This window comes from Cavia porcellus, unplaced genomic scaffold (assembly GCF_034190915.1).
Source record: "Cavia porcellus strain 051 isolate PalLab524CR breed Dunkin Hartley unplaced genomic scaffold, mCavPor4.1 scaffold_8, whole genome shotgun sequence".
NCBI lineage: Eukaryota > Metazoa > Chordata > Mammalia > Rodentia > Caviidae > Cavia > Cavia porcellus.
Genome location: NW_026947491.1, coordinates 89,018,155 through 89,040,414, shown reverse-complemented (window position 1 = coordinate 89,040,414; position 22,260 = coordinate 89,018,155). Strand labels below are relative to the sequence as shown.

At 39.9% G+C, this 22,260-nt stretch overlaps 1 protein-coding gene across 4 annotated transcripts; it reads right to left on the bottom strand.

Moving 5' to 3' along the window:
* Nucleotides 1–613: 613 nt before the first annotated feature.
* Actr6 (actin related protein 6) lies at nt 614–21,603 on the bottom strand. Of its 4 annotated transcripts, none has more exons than XM_003476116.5 (11): nt 21,469–21,603; nt 19,278–19,395; nt 18,668–18,736; nt 16,478–16,601; nt 14,813–14,948; nt 14,653–14,709; nt 11,532–11,630; nt 11,356–11,434; nt 5,399–5,570; nt 3,309–3,447; nt 614–1,549 (listed from the first exon to the last, which is right to left on the bottom strand). In XM_003476116.5, the coding sequence occupies exons 1-11, from the start codon at nt 21,534–21,536 to the stop codon at nt 1,420–1,422; spliced, it is 1,191 nt and encodes a 396-aa protein (XP_003476164.2). In that variant the 5' UTR covers nt 21,537–21,603; the 3' UTR covers nt 614–1,419. The 4 variants fall into 4 exon arrangements, with proteins under 4 accessions (XP_003476164.2, XP_063111494.1, XP_063111495.1 ...); XM_063255424.1 differs by having other exon boundaries at nt 3,309–3,387; XM_063255425.1 differs by lacking the exon at nt 21,469–21,603 and having other exon boundaries at nt 18,668–18,748.
* Nucleotides 21,604–22,260: the final 657 nt, after the last annotated feature.

Genomic DNA, 22,260 nt, shown 5'->3' with positions numbered 1-22,260 from the left:
TTGTGACCTTTCTCTTTCATGTAACAGGTGTATGTGAATACAGACAAATAGGGAAGATAGATGGACGTATTTCAGGACTGAAAGCCATTCTGAGACCTTTCCCTTCCTGGCAATCTTTCCTTCCTGGTCAACAGTGGTTTCTGCTATTTTTTTATTTTTATTTTTTTTCTTTTGCAGATAGGGCTGGACCCAGATAGACCTCAAGTACTGTACCCACTAGGGCAAGAAGAGCTGTGCCCTTTAACATCTTAAGAAGTCTATTGTGGGTCATACAAAGAAGTTTTAAAATAAAACATTACTAGCGCACACTTGTAATTCCAGCACTCTGGGAGGCTGAGGCAGGAGGACTGCAGGTTGGAACGCAGCCTGGTAATAAGGATTTAGTGAGACCCTGTCTCAAAACAAAAAATTTTTACAAAGGGCTGGAGATGACGCCCAGTATAAGGGCACAGGGTTCAATCACTAGTACTATAAACGAACAAGCAAATAAATAAAATGGTACATTTCTGCCCATACAGTAGAGACCAAAAAACTTTGGTAAACTGGCTTTAGTCTCTATTCTTCCAAACTCATTCTAGGGAAAAAGTAAACATTGATACATACACATGGCCGATTAGTTTTTCCAACTTTATTGAACATGAATAAGAATGACATCTTTTTCTTTCTTTTTGGTCTTTTTCCTTTTTATCAGTACCGGGTATCGAACTCATGACTGCCTGCTTCCAAGGCAGGCGCTTACGCCGCTGAGCTAAACCTCCAGCCCCTCTTTCTTTTTTTTTTTTTTTGAGACAAGGTCTCACTAGGTAGCTGGGACTGGCCTTGAACTCACAGCAATTCTGCCTCAACCTCCCAAAAGCAGGGATTTCAAGCATGCACCATTATGCCCAGCAAAAATGACACCTTTTAAACAAAATATGCAGTTCTGAGAGACAGAAAAACCCACATAAACCTATGAACACTTTGGTCAACTATTAGTCAAAAGCTTCAAAACTACCTTCTCTACATAGGCAACTGACCACGGGGACGGTAAATTTGGCCTTCAGGTATGAAGAATTCAACTACATTCACTTTCACTGCTAATGAAAAATAACCTACCCTCAAAAGTAGCACAGTCACTGTTACGGCAGTGCAGGTCCTAAATGAAAATACAGGCAGTTATAGTTTACTGTAATAACCTTCCTACGAAAGCACAGGTTAAAGTATTTTTGTTTTGGTACCAGGGATCAAACCTGCGACCTCACACTTGCCAGGCAGGTGCTTATACCGCTGAGCTAAATCCCTGGCCCGGATCAAAGTATTTACATGAGTTCAAGACTTAATTCCTTAAACAAAAGGTAACATAGAAGCTTCTTTAAAAGAAAAACTGAAATGAAACTTTTTCAATTACAACCCATTGGGACTTGCATTCAGAAAAGTTCCTTAAATATCAAATTTCTCTTCGCAGACGCTGTGTCCGTTTTCTTCATAATCCTCTCTTGTTACCACCATATCTTCAAAATCATCATTCTCTGATATCAGTTTTCCACCTTCCCAGGAATAAGTAATAGGGCTGAAAATAGAGGCAAAACAAGTGAATGGAGATGCTTTCACAGAAACTGTCCAAGGATGGACTGGGGATTTGGCTCAGCTGTATAAGCGCCTGCTTGACAAATGTGAGGTCATGAGTTCAATCCCCAAAACCCCCACCAAAAAAAAGAAGAAAGAAATTGTCCATGGATAATTTACAGAAATGAACAACCAAAATGCCTGAAATGGTAATTACTAAAACGCTGCTACTCAACTGAAATAATAGTCACTTAAGATACAAAAATGCTATAAAATATATTTTTCTACTGGACCTTCTGCTTCTAATGGGGTGAAAAAAAAATACAAGGAAAAAAATCAAAAGATGACTAGTAGGAAAAACAATGTTGTTAAGTCTAAATTCAGTTTATGGCAAAGATATATTATCTGATAAATTTCCATATTAACTCAAAATACAGCTACTAATTCTCCCCTTAAAAATTCCCATTTTATAGATGTGAACAGGGGTTAAACTGGAACTTCAATTCAGTCTGGAACAGGATTTTTTTCCTGTCTTTTGAGACAGTCTCATATGCAGTGCAGGCTGGCCTTGAACTGGCTTTGTAGCCCAATCTAGCTTTGAACTCTCAGGGATCCTCCTGCTTCAGCCTTTCAAGTGCTGGGGCTACAGACGTGCACTACCATGTGGACCAGGATTTAAATCAGAATTGTTTTCAGTCTGTTTTGCTGCTATGCCATGTTGTGTTTATATAAATGAAGCATCTAACTCATGTCAGGTAGGACCTTTTTCTTTAAATTTATCGAAACAAGATCTAACTAAATTAGTAAACTGTTAGTAAACTAGACCAGACTCAAACTTTTCTGTTCTTCTGCCTCAGCCTCCCAGAGTGCCACCACATCTACCTAAAAATTTTTTAAAAAATTTTAAATTTTGTTTGTGAGACAGGGCCTTGCTAAGTAGTCCAGGCTGACCTTGAGCTCTAAGTAAAACTCTAGCCTCAGCCTCCTGAGTGCTGGGATTATAGGTATATAACACCATGCCTGGCTTTTAAAGTTTTAAAAAATTCCAAAACAATTTATAGATTGGCATAATTTCTCTTAATTTGATTTCTAAATTTCTACTTTTTGATAGAATCAAAAAATTACATATCTCGGAGAAATCAAAGAAATAAAAACTTGACTTCTTTGCCTGTTAAAGTCTGTTAGGAATGAAGACTGGTATAAAAGGGCTTTTTTTTTTTTTTTTTTTGGTCTTTTTGAAACAGGGTATCACTAAGCAGTTCAGGGTGTCCTTAAATTAACTTTGCAGCCCAACCTGGCCTAGACCTCACAGTGATCCTCCTGTGGCAGCCTTCTGAGTGCTGGGATTACAGGTGTGTGCTAGCTTGGGTTTAACTTTTTAATTTAGTTTAGTTTTTTCTTGGTGCTGGGATTGAACCAAAGGCCTTTATATTGAACTATATCCTCAAGTCCTCTTACATATTTTGAGACACGCTAAATCATTAAGTTGTCCATGCTGGGCTTAAACTTGTGATTCTCCTGCCTCAGCCTCCCAGGGGGAAGTGATTTCAACTGAACACTCAATATGCAACAAATGCCACTGCTGATGTTTTGCATTTCATCCCATTTAACGCACAGACAAACGAAGTTTATCATTCTAATTTTTGAGAAAGGAAAATAAGAATGCTGTGGGTAAAATAAACCTGCCGACATGGCAGAAGCAGCATGAGCACCACCTTCTCCCCAGATGACACGCGCCTTTCCTCCGGGTGAGCGACACTTACTTCTCCGGCAGCACAACGGAAACGTCATAATCTGTTGGAGTCAGACATCGAACTTCTGAGTAGACTCGGTCTCTAAATCCTGGGAAAAGGGAGTTTCCACCTGTCAAAACGATGTTCTTAAAAAAATGTGGCTGCATTTCTTTAAAAGAAAAAAGAAAAAAAAAGAAAAAGCATTAGGCGGTCTGGCCACTCACCTTTCTAGAAAGGCGCAGATGGGGGCGCAGGTAAGACATGATTGTGGATTACAGTTCCTAGTTCAGGAACCACAAACTGCCTCAGGTCCGTTCTTCAATGTGCAATGAGGTTAGAGTTTACACAGGTAGACATTAACAGTGAGGCAGGACCTAACAGATCTTGAAGAGACTAAGCTAGGTGAGGGTGGGTGAGCTACTAACTACACTCACACGCGCGCGCGCGCACACACACACACACACACACACACACACACACGCACACACACAGGAGCTCCACACAGATGATTAACATTCTGCAGCACACATGTGCCATTCTAATCCTTCACCCTCAAGGTGCAGAGGGTATGCTGCAGGCTGAGATGAGAAGCTACCAAAATGGTCTTTCGTGATATGTTTTAACTTGCAAGTGCAAATTTCCATCTTATCTAACACAGATGTATTTATTGTTTAGTTTTGATAGTGAAAAAAATCCCACAACCCATAATGACATGTAAAGAAAGAAGCTGGGTGTGATGACACACACCTGTAATCCCAGCACTCAGGAGGCTGAGGCAGGAGGATTGCCATGAATTTGAGACCAGCCTGGGCTACATAGTGAGTTCAAGGCCAGCATAAATTACACAGTGAGACTCTGTCTTAAAAACCAACCAAACAAACAAAAAAAAGGGAAGAGTTGAAATGGAAATACTCATTAAGTTACATGATGGCCAGTACAAATTGCTATCAGGTTATCAAGTAAAAGCCCCAGTGGGAAATCTACCAGGATGAATGGGTGCTGGCCACTCCTCTGAAAGCTCCTGCCCACCTAATGCTTCCCTTGTATTAGCACTAAAGATTTAAGACACAGCACTAAAGCAGCACAGTACAACACATTGTATATATTGTGGTCGCAACTTTATGCAAAATGGAAAATTTTAATCTTGAGAATAGTTGGGAAATAATTGTTAACATGATAGCTTTAATGTGAGTTTCTCTTGTTTTAATGAAAGGAAAACACACTGTATGTGTACATATTACGTTTCCTTCGATGCACTGTTACTTATGAAGCAAGAAGACAAGATATAAAAGTACCATAAAGTTTAGGACGTTTACTTAAATCACGCTTCAGGAGACATTGTGTGAAGCACTGCATTCTAGTCCCAGTAAAACTAATCTGTATGAATATGTAATACAGAATAAACCAACCTCATTCATTAATGAAAGCCACTAAACAATGAATTTCTGTGCTGCATAGACTTTGGCTAAAAAAAAGAAAGTTTTTGTTTTTTGTTTTTTTTGGTCTTTTTTTTGAGACAGGGTCTCGCTATGCAGTTCAGGCTGGCCTGGAGCTCACTTTGTAGCCCAGGCTGGTCTTGAACTCGAAATGATCCTCCCACCTCAGCTTCCCGAGTGCTGGGATTACAGGTGTGAGCTACCATGCCCAGCTAAGTTTTTGTTTTTTGAAACAGGGTCTTGCTATGTAGTTCAAGCTGGCCTTGTACTTACTATGTGGCCCAGGCTGCCCTCCTGCCTCAGCCTCCTGAATGCTGAAATCACAGCTGGGTGACACCACACTGGGCTTGAGTCCAATGACAGCCAGAACTACATAGCACAATGCTGTCTTTAAAACAAAAACACTTTTCTAAGATGACTGTAGCAACTGAACACTCATGGAAAGATAAATTTCTTCATGTTTAAACAGAACATGGTACTTTACTAAAACAAAATTCATAATACAAGACCAGTCAAGAAAGAATTACTCAAGGGTATTACGGGAACTGGAGATCTACGCAAATGAAACAGATGCCATTTGCCTGAATCTATTTTGAAGAAACACGTTCCTTGAACTCATGATTTCTGAAAAATACCATTGTTCTTCAATATTATACTACAATAACTGATCCGCTGCTGACGTACCTTCAGGTAAGTTCTGAATAGAATAGACTATGGCTTCTGGAATCCCCATCTCTTGAATGCCTATGTCGGAAGGATTGAAGAGTATTTCTGGAACAGCAAATCTCTCATTGGCCAGACGCAGAATTTGTTCCCCAGACTTGTATTTTCCATTGAAGACCATCTCTTCTCTTGGCTTAAAGACAAATAAGAAGGGTGAGCTACATTATCTACATCACACGACTAATGATCATCGGAAGATGTAATGTACCGTTTTGACCATGTCCTGGGAACATCTGGATTCTCAAAAGTCAGAAAAATACGGCTTCCCCCGCGGCCAGAACTGCACATACAAAACCTTACTGACTAACTGGCATCCCCTACAAAATAATCTAATAGATTTCCCGCAGGCATTTTAAAAAAGAAAAGCACACAGGAAGACAAACTTCACAATACACCGCTAACTGGCATACTGATTTGAAATTCTAGAGAACAAAGAACATATTTTCGAATAAAAAAAAAAAAAACCTACCATTATCTTATGTTCCTACCGCTATCCACTTTCATTTTCTGACTTTAGATGTTTATGGGGCATGTAGCTCCATTCTAGTAGGATTTCTTCTTTTCCTTGTATAGAAAACCTGCCTCTTAGCTGGGCATGGTAAATCACACCTGTAATCCCAGCAGTTTGGGAAGCTGAGGCAGGAAGACCTCAAATTGTAGCCCAGCACGGGGGACTTAATGACTGTGTGAGAGACCATGGGCTGAGGAGATCACCTGTGAGACCCTGGGTTTCACCGCAGGGGGAGGGGGGACATCAGTTCTTAAATGATTTAAGCAAACACACCATCTTTGACCTTGAAGTTCCTGTTAACTCATACAAAGTCTAAGTATGGCAAATACGAACTTGAACCAAAGCTGATTCATATTCTGATTCATACTTTCTATTAACCTGCCCATCTGTGAGCTATGCTCCTCAAGGGGCCAGGAGAGAAGGAAGTGAAAGACTCTCTCCCAGTGTTCTACACCACGATACAGTCCCTTCCAATTTTACAAATCTCCAGCTCTTCTGACTTCAGCGGTGGTCATTTGCTTCATCTCACTTATACATGGCATTTTCCTCCCAAATAAAAAACACCCTGCTGTTTCTATAAATATAAAAACACTCGGGCATCTAATTTCTCTGAGTGCCTGCACTCCACTCTTGAGGGCACCCTAAAACCCTAAGAAGCCCTCTTCCCCTGACAGGGCCTGAAAATGCTTCTTCATAACGTGAGTCAAAAGGTTAAATTCCTTATTTCCACTTGAGGGACCATCTCAGACCCAGCACGGTGACAAGTCCGAACACAGGGATTCACTATCCATCCCTTTCTCTTTGCTCCAATTTATCTTTAAAACTTCCCTCCATAAAATGAAAGTTAAGTAAAAATCTGAGGCCTAAAACAAGTATAAGAATACTTAAGATGTATCAATTATTAAACAGTAATGTATGTAAAACTTATTGATTCCTTACTCTAATCAGCAATTTGTCTGGTAGGATTTCAGTTTCCTCCGAGGTTCTCTGACTTCCACGTAAAGGGACCTTTTGCTGTTCTCTACCATCACTCTGCACTGTCACTGTCACACATCTACTCCCTGGCACAGCACACTATCTGGTCGTAGCAGGTAGTCAATAAACTCTTTTTCTTTTGAGATAAGGTCTTGCCCTGAACTCAGTCATCTGCCTCAGCTTCCCTGGCAGGAGGCAGGAGCCGCCACCACCAGTACTGGACAAAATTCTTTTTTTTTTCCCCCCTGACTTTTTGAGACAGGGTCCTGCTGTGCAGTTCAGGCTGGCCTTGAGCTCACTTTGTAGCCCAGGCTGGTCTCAAACTTGCAACGATCCTCCTGCCTCAGCTTCCCAAGTACTGGGATTACAGGCATGTGCCATCACACCTGGCTAAAAATTTAGTTCAGTGGCACAGCTCCTACCTGGCAAGCTTGAGGTTCTGAGTTTGATTCCTGAGATCACACACAAAAAATTTTAAAAAATAAATAAATAAAAGCAACTTTGGAGAAATTCTTGAACAACGGCACGCACCCCTACAATGTGCTGTTAACCATGTTAGGCATTTCACATCCAGCTGCCCACTGAACTCTCTCGCAACCTTGAGAGGCAGGCATTTTATTTGTGTTTGCATGTACATTTGGTTTTTCTGAGGCCAGGTCTTGCTACCTAGTCCAGCTGATCTTGAACTCGCTAGGCTGCCTCGGTCCCATGACCCTCCTAGCCCAGCCTGCTGGGTTGGGGATCACAGCTGTGTGCCCTGCTCCCAGCTTTCTTGTCCTTTCCAGCTGTGCTCAGCAAGGTTACGTGAGGTGCTCCAGATCATTCTTATAATAACCCGTTAAACATTCCATACACTGCCACTCTTAACCTGGTTGTAAATGATCTAGCTTTCCATCATTTGAAAATTCCGTGCTCAAATACTATTTTAAATAAAAATTTCCTGAAGTTACACAACATTCTGAGAATGAGGAAAACTATAAATTACTGAGGTTTTTTTAAAATTTTGTTTTGTCTTTTTGAGAAACAGTCTTGCTCTGCAGTTCAAACTGGCCTTGAACTCACTTTGTAGCCCAGGCTGGCCTCAAATCACAGCAATCCTCCTGCCTCAGCCTCCTAAATGCTGGAATTACAGGAGTTCACCACCGCACCTGGCTATAAATCATTTTTAATACAATTAAACTATTGGTATAGAACAAGAAGCTTATCACTCTGCACAAAAATATTTTTTCTTCCTCAGCAGAATGGAAAAAACTTTCCTAGTGCCAAAGAAACAAAAAACAGCGATTGGTTTGAATTTAAGGGATACAACTCACTTTGTCAACACCCAACCTGAAATGGATGCAGACTTGGGGCCTTCCAGCTGACAAAACATTGGATTGGAGGTCACCTGGGTTACAGCCTGATTTACAGACAAGGATTGCGTAAAGGGCCGGCCCTAGCTGTCCTTGCTGAATGTCAGGCTAAAGCCATTAGTCGTTAATATATAATCTCGTGCCAGTGGGTTCTGTCTCTGAGAGTCTAATTCCAAGGAGATTTCTTTTAGACACAAGCAAAGGAAGGCATTTGTCAGGGCTGCCGGGAGCTGTTGTTTTAATCAGTGTAGATCCTGATGGTTGCACAGCCTCAGTTTATGTTGTAAGGTCTCTGCACAAAGCAGTCAGTATTAACAACAGGGGCTGTTTTTCAACTTAGGTTCAACAAATGGATCACACACTAGCAGACAGCCTCTTTCTGGTAACAGATAAAACTGGAATTTCTATCAGTTTTAAATAGTAATGACACTTTTTTATTATTATTACCACCATAAGCACTAAAAAATCAAGGTTATAGCTTTTCCACAAGCATTTAAAACTCCTTTTTCCCTGGAACAGCATCTCACTATGTAGACCAGGCTGGTGTCAAACTTGTGATCCTCCTGCTTCAGCCTCATGAGTGCTAGGATCATAGGTGTGGGAGCATTTTCTGGTTTTGCTGATTTTTTTTTTGAGACAGAATCTTGCTATGTAGTTCAGGCTGGCTTTGGATTCACTGTGTAGCCCAGACTGCTATTGAACTTGGGGTGATCGTCCTGCCTCAGCCTTCTGAGTCCTGGGATTACAGGTATATGCCACCAAGCTCAGCTTGTTTTTAATGCCCTTAGGATTCCCATGCTCAGTAAGTTTTGGGGAGACTGGCAGTCACGAGACATTACTCAGATCCATTCCTATGGAAATGAAGAATACCACTGCTAACTTAGAGTGCATTTACTTTGATTTTGCGGTATGAGGCATTCACCCCCAAGGCTTTATACTAGGCAGGTGCTCTCCCGCTGAGCTACATTCCCAACCATTTTTATTTTGTTTTAGGACAGGGTTTTACTAAATTTCCCAGGCTGGCCTCACACTTGCGATCCTGCATTGGTCTTGAGTCACTGGGGTTATAGGAGAGTGCCAATGCCCCTGGCCACGGTACTGTTTGAATCAGCTATAAAATAGGAAGATGATCAAGTGTGTCTAACGAGATAAGGACTTGGTGTCTCAATGTTTGGGTCAGTTCTTGCTGAAATAAGACTCATGTTTCATCTCTGTAATCTGTTTTTGTGTGTGTGTGTGTGTGTGTCTTTTTCCTTTTTATCCGTACCGGGGATCGAAGTCACGACCGCCTGCTTGCAAGGCAGGCACTTATGCCGCTGAGCTAAATCCCCAGCCCCCATCTCTGTAATCTGGTCAAGATAAATAGTTACCTAAACCATGTATGCATCGCCCAGCTTGATGCAGCTTTACAAACCAGTTACCCTCCTTTCTTTAAATTGGGTGTTCACCACTCACATACGTGCTCTCACACTTCCTTTACCTATACTTCATACTCACGTGCTCCTAAACAACATAAATTATTCTGTGCAGACTGAAAGCACACACAGCTTTCTAAAAGTTGCTATTAAATGTTTGTAGAATTTGACCATTATTTCATATTATTTTATACTATGAATACATAAAAATCATTTATTCTCCTTCTGTTAGGGGAAGCTGATCCCAATCTTTCAGTATCCTATAATGAATGATATCATAAATGTCGCCTTACATTTCTGACTAAAGATCTTTAAATCCCAGCCTTAGGGAGGCAGTAATAGCAGTGCAGACTTCACATTTACCCGGGACAGTCTTTACGTCAGCTGATGAAAGGTGACATCCCAGGCACGCTGTTTCTCAACACTTTCAGAGTGCGCTGGAATTTGCCCTTTTCCGTGTTCTCCCTCTTTCGGTGGTAATGGGAACTGAACCAGGGCCTCGCCAGAAGTGCTCTGCTGCAGAGGTCCACCCCTATCCAGACTTTGCCCTTTTCGACTACAACCTGATCCTAAGGGACTGAGCTCCAGTAAAAATTCAGTCCAGGGTCAGCTATGTTAGCAATTTTTACACCAGGAAAATAACCAGCTTTTCTAGTTAGATTTACACGAATTTTATTTTTTGTCTTTTTGAGACAGTGTCTCATCGTGCAGTTCAAGCTGGCCTTGAGCTCACTTTGTAGCCGAGGCTAGTCTTGAACTCCAAACAACCCTCCTGCCTCAGCCTTCTGAATGCTGGGATTACAGGCGTGAGCCACCACGCCCAGCTGTGCTAATTCTTAAGGCCAGGGATATAGATAGTATGTTAATATACAATTAACCAAAAAGTTAATTATAGGTCCAGTGGCTTAAGCACCTGCCTGGTAGGCACGAGGTCTTGAGTTCGATCCCTGGTACCAAATAAATAAACAAAAAGTTAATTATAATGTAGGTAATGATTCTGTTTATTTCTAACATTTATCTCATGTGTATCGTGAAGCTTATAGATTTTTTTGAATAATTTATTGAAAAACTTCTAATAAAATTTGTTCACTTCTGCCTGGAGAAATGGCCATCAGAAAGGCAGTCATTAACAACTTCAAAACCCTGCAAACTTCAGCTAGACAGGAAATGCTTTTCAAATCTGACTGAGGTCATCATTTAAAGAAATATTATCAAAGGACTGAGGATGTAGCTCAGTGGTGTGAGCGCTTGCCTGGTAAGCACAAGGTCATGAGTTCAATCCCTGTACCAAAAAAAAAAAAAAAGAAAAGAAAAGAAAAAAGAAAAATATTATTGAGGGTGCATTTTTTTTTTTTTTTTTGTACTAGGAATTGAACTCAGGAGCTTTCAATTGCCAGGCAGGCACTGTGTCACTGAGCTATATATATATCCCTGGCCCTCTGGAGGGTTTTTTTGTTTTTGCTTTGCTTTTTGTAGTGCTAGGGATTGAGCCCAAGACTTTTGCAATGAGCTACACCCCAGCCCCTTTTGTATTTTTATTTTGAGACGGGGTCTTGGTAAGTTGCCCATGCTGGGCTTAAACTTGGACTCCTCCTGCTTTAGCCTTACACAGTGCTAGAATTATAGGCATGCACCACTCTGTATGGCAAGGGTTTTTCAATTTACCTTACAAAAGCCCTTCTTAATTGTACTAAAGTCAGGTAAAACATAGTCTACCATCACTGTATTATCTTCTCCTTTTAGCCTGTAAGACAAAACATGAGATTTTATTAACTATTTTAAATATAGGATGCATCATTCAAAAATCAACTTTCCAATTCTCGGTTTACCCTTATACATACTTTGCGATATCCATGTCTCTGTAAAAGTCCTGAGACACATAGCACACATCTTCTTTCACTTGATTAATAACATGTGTTTCGTCCATAACATGTAGCTGCCTACAGAAATAAACATCATAAAATTTGAAATGGGACAAAATAACATCATTAACATTTTAATTATGCTTTCTGGAATTAAATTTTCAGGTAACTGATTTTTTTCAAACATTTGACACTTATTTGATTAATTTTTTTGAGACAAGGTCTTGCTCTATAGTCCAGGCTGGTCTTGCACTGTGGCAATCCTCTTACCTCAGTCTCCCGAGTATTGGGATTACGGACCTGCATTACCACACCCAGACCCAGCTAACTTCTTCAATGCATAACATTTTTTAACTTTATGAAATATGCTCACTTTCATTATCACACTTCTTAAATTTTTTATCAGTATGTGTTTGTAGTACACAGTGATTACATTCATTGTAGAGGTGGCCCATATATATAACACATCTGATGCTTTTTACTATCTTATTTCATCTCCATAGTATTCCTCTATTCCAAACAGAATCGCGCGAATGCCTTAACTCTTTTTTTTTTTTTTTTTATCTTTTTCCTTTTTATTGGTACCAGGGATCGAACTCACGATTGCCTGCTTCCAAGGCAGGCGCTTATGCCGCTGAGCTAAACCTCCAGCCCCTGCCTTAACTCTTTTGAGATTTCTTTTCTGATTATAGAAGCATTATGAATCAGCACACAGTACCTAGCATACAAGCAACGTTTAATTTTTGAATTTGATGACTGAGTTAGAGAAAACACAGGGGCCAGGCATAGTGTACACACCTATAAGCCCAGCATCGGGGACACTGAGACAGTCTGGGTTACACAGTGAGTACAAGGTTAGCCTGAGCTACATAGTAAGACCCTGCCTCAATCAATCAATCAATCAATCAATCAATCAATCAATCGATGGATCGAGTAATCAAACTAAATTAAAATAAAAGAAGCAAACAATTGTGCAGTAAGACAGGTAAAGTGTTTACTATAGTCTCAGTGCTTAATAAAACCATTACTGCTTCTTATTTAACACATGTAATATTTCATCTTCTCTAAAATGTGCCATTGTACATTGAGAAGAAAAACTGCTGGTTAAACTACAATTCTAAGATATCACAGTTTGGAAAGTTCATCTCAATTTCAGAGATTAAAATCTGAAAAAAAAAGTCACTCAGATGAAAAAGAGGTAAATTCTCATCTGCACCTCTGATTATTTCATTATTTATTCATTTTCTGTGACAAAAGGTGTAATTGTAATCATTTAGTGTACTGCCAAAGTGTTTACCAGGAAAGTTTCAGAGTTATGCCTGATCAGCAGTTAAGAGTCTCTCATAAAAAAGATGCAGCACTGTCCTCTGAAAACTTCTATTACTTCAGCTTGTAAAAATGGTACTTTAATTGGTGTTTTCTCTACTGGGAGGAGCTATGTGGACGAGGATCCTGCTCTGTTTCGCTGACTTATGTATCCTGAGATCCTAAGTAAATAAGAAATATCTGCTAAACTGAATCCATGATTACTTTAAGAATTTAACATTTTGGGCTAGAGATTTAGCTTGGTGGCACAAGCATGTGCCTTGCAAGTGTGAGGTTGTCAGTTAGATCCCCAGTACCCCCCCAAATTAACATTTTGTAGGTCTGGAAATTATCCATTTGTATTTTTTTTAACTGTATGTAATTCCCTAAGAATTATTTAATTGTGGTGTTTCTGTTCTTTGTTGTTTTTGTTTCTGAGTTGAGGTCTTGTTCTATAGCCTGGGCTGGCTTTGAACTCATGCAATCCCCCTGCCCCAGCTTCCCAAGTGCTGGTATCACAGGCACGTGCCCTCAGTCTGGCTTGACACACTCTCCTGATAGGATAAAAATAACAACCACATATGCTGCATTCTGGCTCTAGAGTCTGCCCCTAGGCCCTGTCTTAAAGGGTGTCCTCAGTTCGGGGCTGCTGGGCAATAGGAAGCCTGCAAGAAGCATGGCGGAAGAGGACCAGGGAGGCTAGCCACTCGCAGGGAGTCCTCTCTGCGCCCCAGGTCCCCCAGTGATGCACTGTGCTGCTGAAGCCAGGAGCAGCAGGGTCTAGGGAGTGTACTGCAGCCCAGGACCCCAGCCCAAGTCAGCCTTTCCCTTTAGTACACTGACTGCGTCAGGGGCTCGGCGGCACTAACATGCCAACTCCCGGCACCATGGAGGGTCTCAGCCTGCTTCTCAGGTCTCTATTTACCTTAGTTTTGTTTACAAGGGCTTTTGACAATACAGAGGTTTTAAAACTCTTTTGAAGCGTGCAGTACTAGGGATTGAACCCAGGGCCTTCACACTTCACTACATCCCCAGCCTCTACCATCCAAAGTGAGTATTTCAAGAAACTGAGATTTACAAATGCCATTCAAAGCCCAGCTTCATGGCACAGGCCTATAATTCCAGTACTCAGGAGGCCGAGGCAGGAGGATTGCCATGAGTTTAAGGCCAGCCTACACTATATATTGGGTTCAAAGCCAACATAAGCTACATAGCCAAATCCTGTCTCAATAAATAAATTAAAAATAAAAATTTACTTAAATCTTTTAAAAACACTGATACTAAAAGTAGTTGCCAAAGTAAAATTCAGGATGCTAGAGGAAGTTAGGAGATGATTAAATGCACTAAATTTCTCATAAAAAAATTTTTTTTACAAATAGTGAATTGTCAATATTAGTTCAGAAAAGCTTAGAGGTTAAAAACATAAACATAGATATAATTCAAATATTGTACTTTGTGTAGGGTTCTGACATGAGAGATCTATTTCCCTTTTTAGATCCTTTTATTTTATATGCATTTTAAAAAATTTTATTTTGAAGAGAAAAAAATTAAAACAAAATTTCAAAACAATAATAGGAAAGTAACAATGATTAATATATTCCATATTATTATCTTTATATATGCATTTTTGCCACCCTATCCAATTCCAAGTAGCTTTGCAATTGAAACATCAGTTTTTAAGCAAAAAGAAAGAATTGCTATTTGCAGTTACAACTAAAAGTAAAAAGAATTTTAATTCCTTTATAAAGTTCATTCTAGCATCCTAACCTCTCAAAGACTCAAGAGCAAGCATTACCTGTAGGAGATGATCTCCTTCAGATGGTTGGTTAAGAGTTTTCCTCCCACATTTATCCTAAAAGAGGAGAATTCAACTTTGGTTCAGTTATCACACACTTCATCCTAAGAGATAACATGAAAATAACATGAAATAAGAAAAAAAATTAAATGCAACTCACCGAATAATTGCTTCTTTTTTCTTTTTACTTCTACAATAAGGAACTATATGTGTAAAAGAATATCCACTGTCTACAATAATACAGCACAATTCAGAAGGATTATCTCGGAAATACCTATGTGCACTCAGAGCTCCAGCTATCAAAAAGAGAGAGAGCATTTTAAATAAAAAGTAGCCCATTTAAAGCAATAGAGAACACTAAGGCAAACAAAGTTCTCATTATTTGTAAGAAAAATGTTAAATGATAATATTCACTAATGTCACAAGGTCTTTATAATGTTTAAACTTCTACAATTAAAACCTGTGTTTTAAACATAAAAAAGAAAAATTCACGATCAGTTGTTCTGTTTTCCCAATACTGGGGACTGCGTGCAGGGCCTAAAGTGTAAACACTGAATCCTGTTCTTGACTTTTTAAAAACATTTTCATGTGAGTCAGGCTCTTGCTAGGTTGCCCAGGATGTACTCAAACTTGGAATCTTCCTGTCTCAGCCTCAGAGTGCCGGATGTGATCGGTTTGTAAAGGGCAATTTCATGCTCATAACAATTACAGAGCGGTCAATCTGCTGAGCATTTACACGTCAGGCTCTATCCTAAACTCTATAGGTAGGCAGTGAACATAGCACGCCACGTACTTTCACATTCACAGCACTCCCGTTACAGACGGGGACCGAGCGCAGCAGAGAGAAGCAAGTGTCCCCGCCACACAGGTAGGACGTGGCAGAACCAGAATTTAAACAGTCAGTGACTTCAAAGCAGGGTCTCTCAATTTGGGACCACGGCATTTTGGGCAACTCCTTTGGGGGACTTTCTTGTGGATCACACAGTTAGCAACACTGACAAGCCCCACCTATAAATGTCAGCAGCACCCTCCCAAGTGTAATAACTACAAACAGCTCCAGGCGTCACCACTGTCCCCAGGGAGGAAAATTACCCCTGGTCTAAATTAGGACACTCACGAAGATTACACTCTTAACCTCTGCCACATACTGTTTCCTATGCGGACGTAACCCCTGCAAGCAAACCATTTAAATACTTTCACTGGACACACTCAGCTAATGCAGTCCTAGCCTTTAACAAATTTGTTTCTAGATATTTACCAATGTTTTCCCTCACTTTGGCAACCAAAGCTATTAACATTATTTAAAACATTAATAATAATGGCAAACTCAAACCAGCCATAGCAGCACAGGCCGGTAATCCCAGCATGTGAGTGGCAGAGGCAAAAGAAACACAAATTCAAGGCCAGCCTAGGCTACACAGTGAGTTCAGGGCCACTCTGAGCTATAGAGCAAGGCCTTGTCTCAAAAACACCACCAAAACAAAAACACAGTATCCAACAGGTGAATGACAGAAAAGTAGCTCAGGCTAATCTTTTAGACAGTGTTATAAATGTCTTGGGCTGGGGAGGCACCACACACACACACACACACACACACACACACATACACACACACAAAATAAATGAACAAATATCTAATAACTTCACTTAGGAGAAATATATTAGTAAAAAGACTGAGGTCTGGCTATACAATTTCTAAAGGTCCGTCTAGTTTTAAAATTGTTTTATTTAGACCTAAAGAATTCCACTTAGTATTTAGGATTTTAAGTTTCTTTTACTACACTCATATCAACATAATACCATTTCAGTGAAAACATTAACTTACCATTTACTCGTAATACTGCTTGGAACTGGTATTCTTCAAATAGGATTTCATTCATTGATTCTTGAATTGAAGTGAAGTTAAAATATGGTTCTGTGATAATAATATTAGTATCTAAAAAATCAACCTACAGGAAAAAAAAACCCCAAAGTTTCATATTTTGTAGTGACTATCATCAACACTGGTTTTACACAGGTTTATACAAAATTATTTAATCCTCACAATAATCCTAATGATTATATCCCCATTTAATTGATAAGCAAATTGAGGCACAGCAAAGTTGAATAAGCTGCTTAGGGACAAACTAGGATTTGAACCCAGGGAGTGCAAATACAGAACCTATGTGCTGCTGGGCACAGAGGTGCACAGCTATTGGGCAGCTGAGGTAGGAGGGTGAAAAAGTTTAATGGTAGCCTGGAAGAAAAAGAAAAAGACAAAAAGGACTGGAAGACACAGTGCAGGGCCCTCTGCATTCTGTCCCTATTATCATATGCACACAAAACAAAACAAAACAAAACACCCACTGACAGACAAAATCTGTGCGCTAAACTATTATGCAACCCTGGCAGCATTAGTAAAATGCAACTGCCAACTGGTTAAAGGTATTCGCACAGAAGTACCAAACGATTTAGGTGGAACCACTATTATTCTATTTCTAACAGAAAAATGGCAAGAAGCTTCCAGGGAGGCTTTTTTGGAGAATTTTATATCCAGAAAACTCAACAGTATATGCGTAACCAAATGCAGTGGCGGTGCCTTATCCGCCATGGCAGTACAAGCCACAGAGGCAGGACCAGGGCACGACCTCCCCACTGATGGTGGCTCTCATCATGCGTCTTTGCAAATTGGTCTTGGCAGCTTCCGCCAGCTTAGCCACAGTGCCCATCTTCCGCCTGTGCTTCGGTGAAGCGCTGGCGTCGCAGGTCTGCGGGGGAACAAGCTTCCCACTTTAACCTTCCCTTGATGGTACAGCAGCTGACCCCCACCTTAACACAGAGCTGGCCGGAAGACAACAGGCACAACGGGACTCCTACCCCAGGCACCACCACCCAGCTGAGCCTGCCTGTTCTCCGCAAGGTGGTGATACTGCTAACTCTGGTCCAGGGGCAAGTGGTGTCTTAAGGGGGTACATTCCCTTGACCATACAAAGTTCTTTCTTGGCACCAAACAACAGTGAGCTGCTTCCTTCCTTCCTTCTGTTTGTTTCTTTGACATGGTCTGTTTTTAGGTAGGGTTTCACTATATGGTTCAAGCTGATTTTGAACTAACTTTGTAGCCTAAGCTGGCTTTGGACTCACAATGATCCTACTGCCTCACCACCTGAGTGTTGGGATTACAGGCATGTGCCACCACGCCCAGCTTTTGACAGAGTCTTGCTATGCAGTTCAGGATGGCCCTGAACTTAGGGATCCCACTGCCTCAGCGTCCTGAGCACCACCATGCCTGGCTCTGTTTCTGGTCTGTGCTTGTAAGAGCTTACACAGTCAGGCAGCTGTCCAGGGCAGGGTGAATGAGTTAATTGACAGAGGCATTTCCAGCCTCATAGAGAAAAGTCTTTTGCCACTACAGATATAGGAGGGCCAACTGACAAAGCAGATAAAGCTCCTGTTGTGCTGGATGTTCTGTTCAAAGCCTTGACAGGTGTGGTAGTGCACATCCGTAATCCTGGCCCTCAAGAGGCTGAGGCAGGAGAATTGCCAAGAACTGGAAGCCAGCCTGGGCCATATAAGCAAGATCAAAGCCAGTCTGCACTACTTAGTGAGACCCTGTCTTGAAAACACAAAAATAAGTTCAGTGGTAAAGCACTCTTACATCATGTGTAGGGCCCCGGGTTCAAATCCAACATCAAGGGGGGTGGAATCTGAGGTTAAGTTTTTTTTTTTCTTTTTATCGGTACCAGGGATCGAACTCACAACCACCTGCTTGCAAGGTAGGTACTTATGCCGCTGAACTAAATCCCCAGCCCCTGAGGTTAAGTTTTAATCTGAAGTTTCATATGGAAAATCTCTAATTAATTTCCTCTTTAACATGGAAATATTATTCATTTACATTTATTAAGTATTTATAAAGTCAAAGATAGGCAAAATTAAATGAAAACACATTGCTAAGTTTATAAATCTTAAATATAAGTTCTAATTTTTAGCTTGAATTAGACACAGAAACAGAATTTCAAAATATACTCTACTTTGTTACCTGATACATTTCTTTTCCAAAAAGGTAATCCCAAACTTGTCGCTGAACATCCCAATTTACCAGGTAGCCCTAAAAAAAAAACTTTAATAAACTTAATTATCAAGAATATTTGAACAATTCTTAAAAATCAGATTAATAATAATTCTACATCTTTCTAGTTCTTTATATCTAATGGTTTAGATTATATCTAATGTTCTTTAGGTCTACGTCTAATGTAATTTTTAGTCTAATGCTTTGTGAATTTCAAACTAATTACCTTGTTATTTTTGTTGTTAAAGTTCAAAATAATTACAAATTAACAACAACCAAAATGTAAAAGACATACTATATAAAGCATTTTCTATTCTTTTGTCTTAATGTGTACAATACCACTTACATACATTTAACATAAGTAAAATTCAGTACTCACAAACAGCCAAATAATGGCCTTTTATTTTTACCAAGGCAATTTAATTTCAATTTTTGGTTTTAAGTAGATCTTGGTTAAAATTTAAGTCAACTTTTCTCAGAAATTCAAAAATATTTTCACACAAATACAGTCTTATACATATAATTACAAATTACACTTAAATCTAGGTTTCTAATGATAGAAATGACACGATTGGATTACCTTTTGAAAAGGAAGGATGTAAAAGAGTCCTGAAGGATCTTTTATTTCATCTATCTGGTTAGCAGTAAATGTTTTAAGACGAGCTGTTTTTGACCTGAACTGACAATTAGGAATAACCCTAGAATAAAGAACACAATTATACCTGAAATATTTACTTTTTCAAAATATCCTCACTTAACCATCACCCTCAGGACCAAAACATAATAAGGCCATCCAACACCAGTGTTTCTCATTCTGTCTTGAGATAATTAAAATAATTCTTTTGCTTTTGTTTTACAATTCTAATATTTAAGCTAATCTATACTGGACATTTTATCTTTCTCAAAACATCTTCAAGAGATGCTTAGATGTGAGGTTCAATTCGGCTACTGCACACATGAGAGCCAGGTTTTGATAAAGGTCCTGGTTGTAATGTGGAAAATTTTTTATTTTTATTTTTATTTTTATTTTTATTTTTATTTTTTTTTTGAGCCAAGAATCAAGCTCAGGACCTCACGGTCCCCAGGCAGGCTCTATGCCACTGAGATATATCCCCAGCCAATATGGAAATTTATAACATCATTCAGGCTACAGATTCACAGGTTCAAAACTCTGACCTAAAATTAAGTCTCCATAAAGCAAAAGATTTTCAGTCAAAAGGGTGCCGGCTGTCCTCTTCAGGCGAAAAAATGAATGAATGAATGAATGAATAAATAAATAAATATTGTTGTAGCCCATCATGAACTTCCTCTGTAAAGAAAAATACATCAGGGCTATTTATACACACAGGTATGTACCCTGTATGCACGCACACCACACTACTGGGAGAACACTCTACAAATGTTTTGTATTTCCTTATTTCACTTATTACAAGCATTTTCCCTACTTGTTTTTCTTTAAGAATATAATTTTAAGAAGCTGAATGACACTCCGTGGTGTCATGTTTTTATAATCTCAGATGCTCAGAAACTGTCACAGGAAGGTTCCCTAAACCTTCAGACTAAGGTCAGCCTGGACAATGCAGTGAAACCTTCTTTCTTTCTTTCTTTTTTTTTTGAAACCTTGTTTCTTAAACTAAGAAACAGAGTAGCCCCAAGGAGTGGAGGAGATCATGGGGTATCAAGGAAGCTTCTGGTGCAGTAGAGCACTTGCTAAAGAGCAAAGTCCTGAGTTCAATCCTTAGCACCACAAATGAAATAAAGGAGCTACGCTATTAATCTAACAATTGTATTATAATGCATTTAACGAATTTCCTAGTATTTGCTTGCTTTATTTTTTAACTGTACACAATGTCTATAAATAAAAAATAACATCCTTGTTCTTATCAAATACCTCTAGATGATACCGTGATACCAAAATTGCTGTCAAAGGCTATCAACAAATGCCAGGCAGGCATGGTAATGCACACCTGTAATCCCAGCACTTGGGAGGCTGAGGCAAGAAGATTGCTGCAATTTTGAGGCCAGGCTGGGGTACGAAATGAGTCAAAGGCCAACCTGAACTGTATAGTGAAACCCTATCTCAAAAAGACCAAAACAAAAAAAAAGACTTAGCAATGTCACTGATATACACTGTCAAAATGTTTTCAAGAAGACTAACAATTTGCATTCCTATTCAGTTTGAGTTCCTTTTTTAAAATGAAATGAGGGCTGGAGGGTAGCTCAGTAATAAAGCACTCATGTAGCACACGTAAGACCCTAAGTTTGCAGCTCAACTCTGAAAAAAATTGAAGTTTTAAAAATACGCAGCTTACGAATACATTGTAATACAATATTTCTGTTTAGTTAACTGTGTCAACCAGGCCAGCCTAAACCTGCAAGTCTCTATACCCTCAGACGGTAGCTTTTTGATTTTGTGAGTCATCGGACCCTTTGAAGAACCAATGAAACTTACAATGGCGTCCCCAGGAAATAAATACAATGTTGCCCACTTCTGAAGGTTCATGAACTTTTCTGTCATTTCCTGAGGAACGCATCATTAAAAAGCCTACCTTGGCTAGTTTCTGTTACAAAACGAAACACACACCCCAATTCCAGAGCGCACAAGCTCAAACTAAATCAAAGTCAATTTCATTTCAAAGCATCAACTACCATCCCGGCTTCAGCCAGGAAGAGCATCCCTCGGGCTCCGATTAGGGCCCGGTGAGCGCATATTCAGTTCACAGATATCCGGAGAGAAAACGTGGCATGGAAAAATAGGTTCGAACACTTACGAGACATTTTCATGGCTGTACCCGATTTTAGCATTGTAGGCTCCGTTATCCAAAACTAAAGTCGTCATTTTAGCGAAAACCACTCCACACCAGCAGTGGCGTCCCCTTCCGGGCCTTTCTGCTCAAGCTTCTTCCGGTTCTCTATGATATACTGGGCGGAGCAACAGAGCGCGCGTCCGGCTACCATGGCAACGTAGGACGCCAGAAGCAAGACAGTTGAGCGGCCTTCTTAAGTCAGTGAGCAGCCTGTTTTGTTTGGATCTCCCAAACCAGTATATACTTTTTAATGCTAACTTTTTTAGGTGATGAAGAGATTCGTCTAGAGGAGAAACAGTAAAGTGCTTTTTCTTCTGTTTGGTAGTTTCCTGACTTTTCAGATTAATTCGCGCCTGCAAGTTTCTTCTGACACTGGTAGCGGATTGGCTGTATATCTGTGAATAATATTGTCCATAAAATGCAAAACCGTGGCTGGAGATTTAGCTTAACGGCATAAGCGCCTGCCTTGCAAGCAGGCAGTCGTGAGTTCAATCCCCGGTACCGATAAAAATGAAAAAGACAAAAAAAAAAAAAAATGCAAAACCATTGCAGTGTGGAATTGGGTGTGAAGTCTCTATCCTTATTCTTTGGCACTACACATCTGATTGTGAGGCCCAGCCATCATGAATTTTTATATGTATTGTTTTGTCAGCGTCTTTGTTTCTAAACTCACATTTACATTTCCTTCTTCTGCTACTTGTGTTTCAGGACTTAGTTTTCGAGTCTTGCCTCAGAAGGGCTTGTTAATATCTGCCA

Coding starts and splice junctions, on each gene's coding strand:
- Actr6 (XM_003476116.5), bottom strand. CDS start 21,536: ATGACGACTTTAGTTTTGGATAACGGAGCCTACAATGCTAAAATCGGG. Junction 14,710..14,812: donor AAAAAAGAAGCAATTATTCG/GTGAGTTGCATT, acceptor CTCCTCTTTTAG/GATAAATGTGGGAGGAAAAC. Junction 11,435..11,531: donor AGAGACATGGATATCGCAAA/GTATGTATAAGG, acceptor TTTGTCTTACAG/GCTAAAAGGAGAAGATAATA.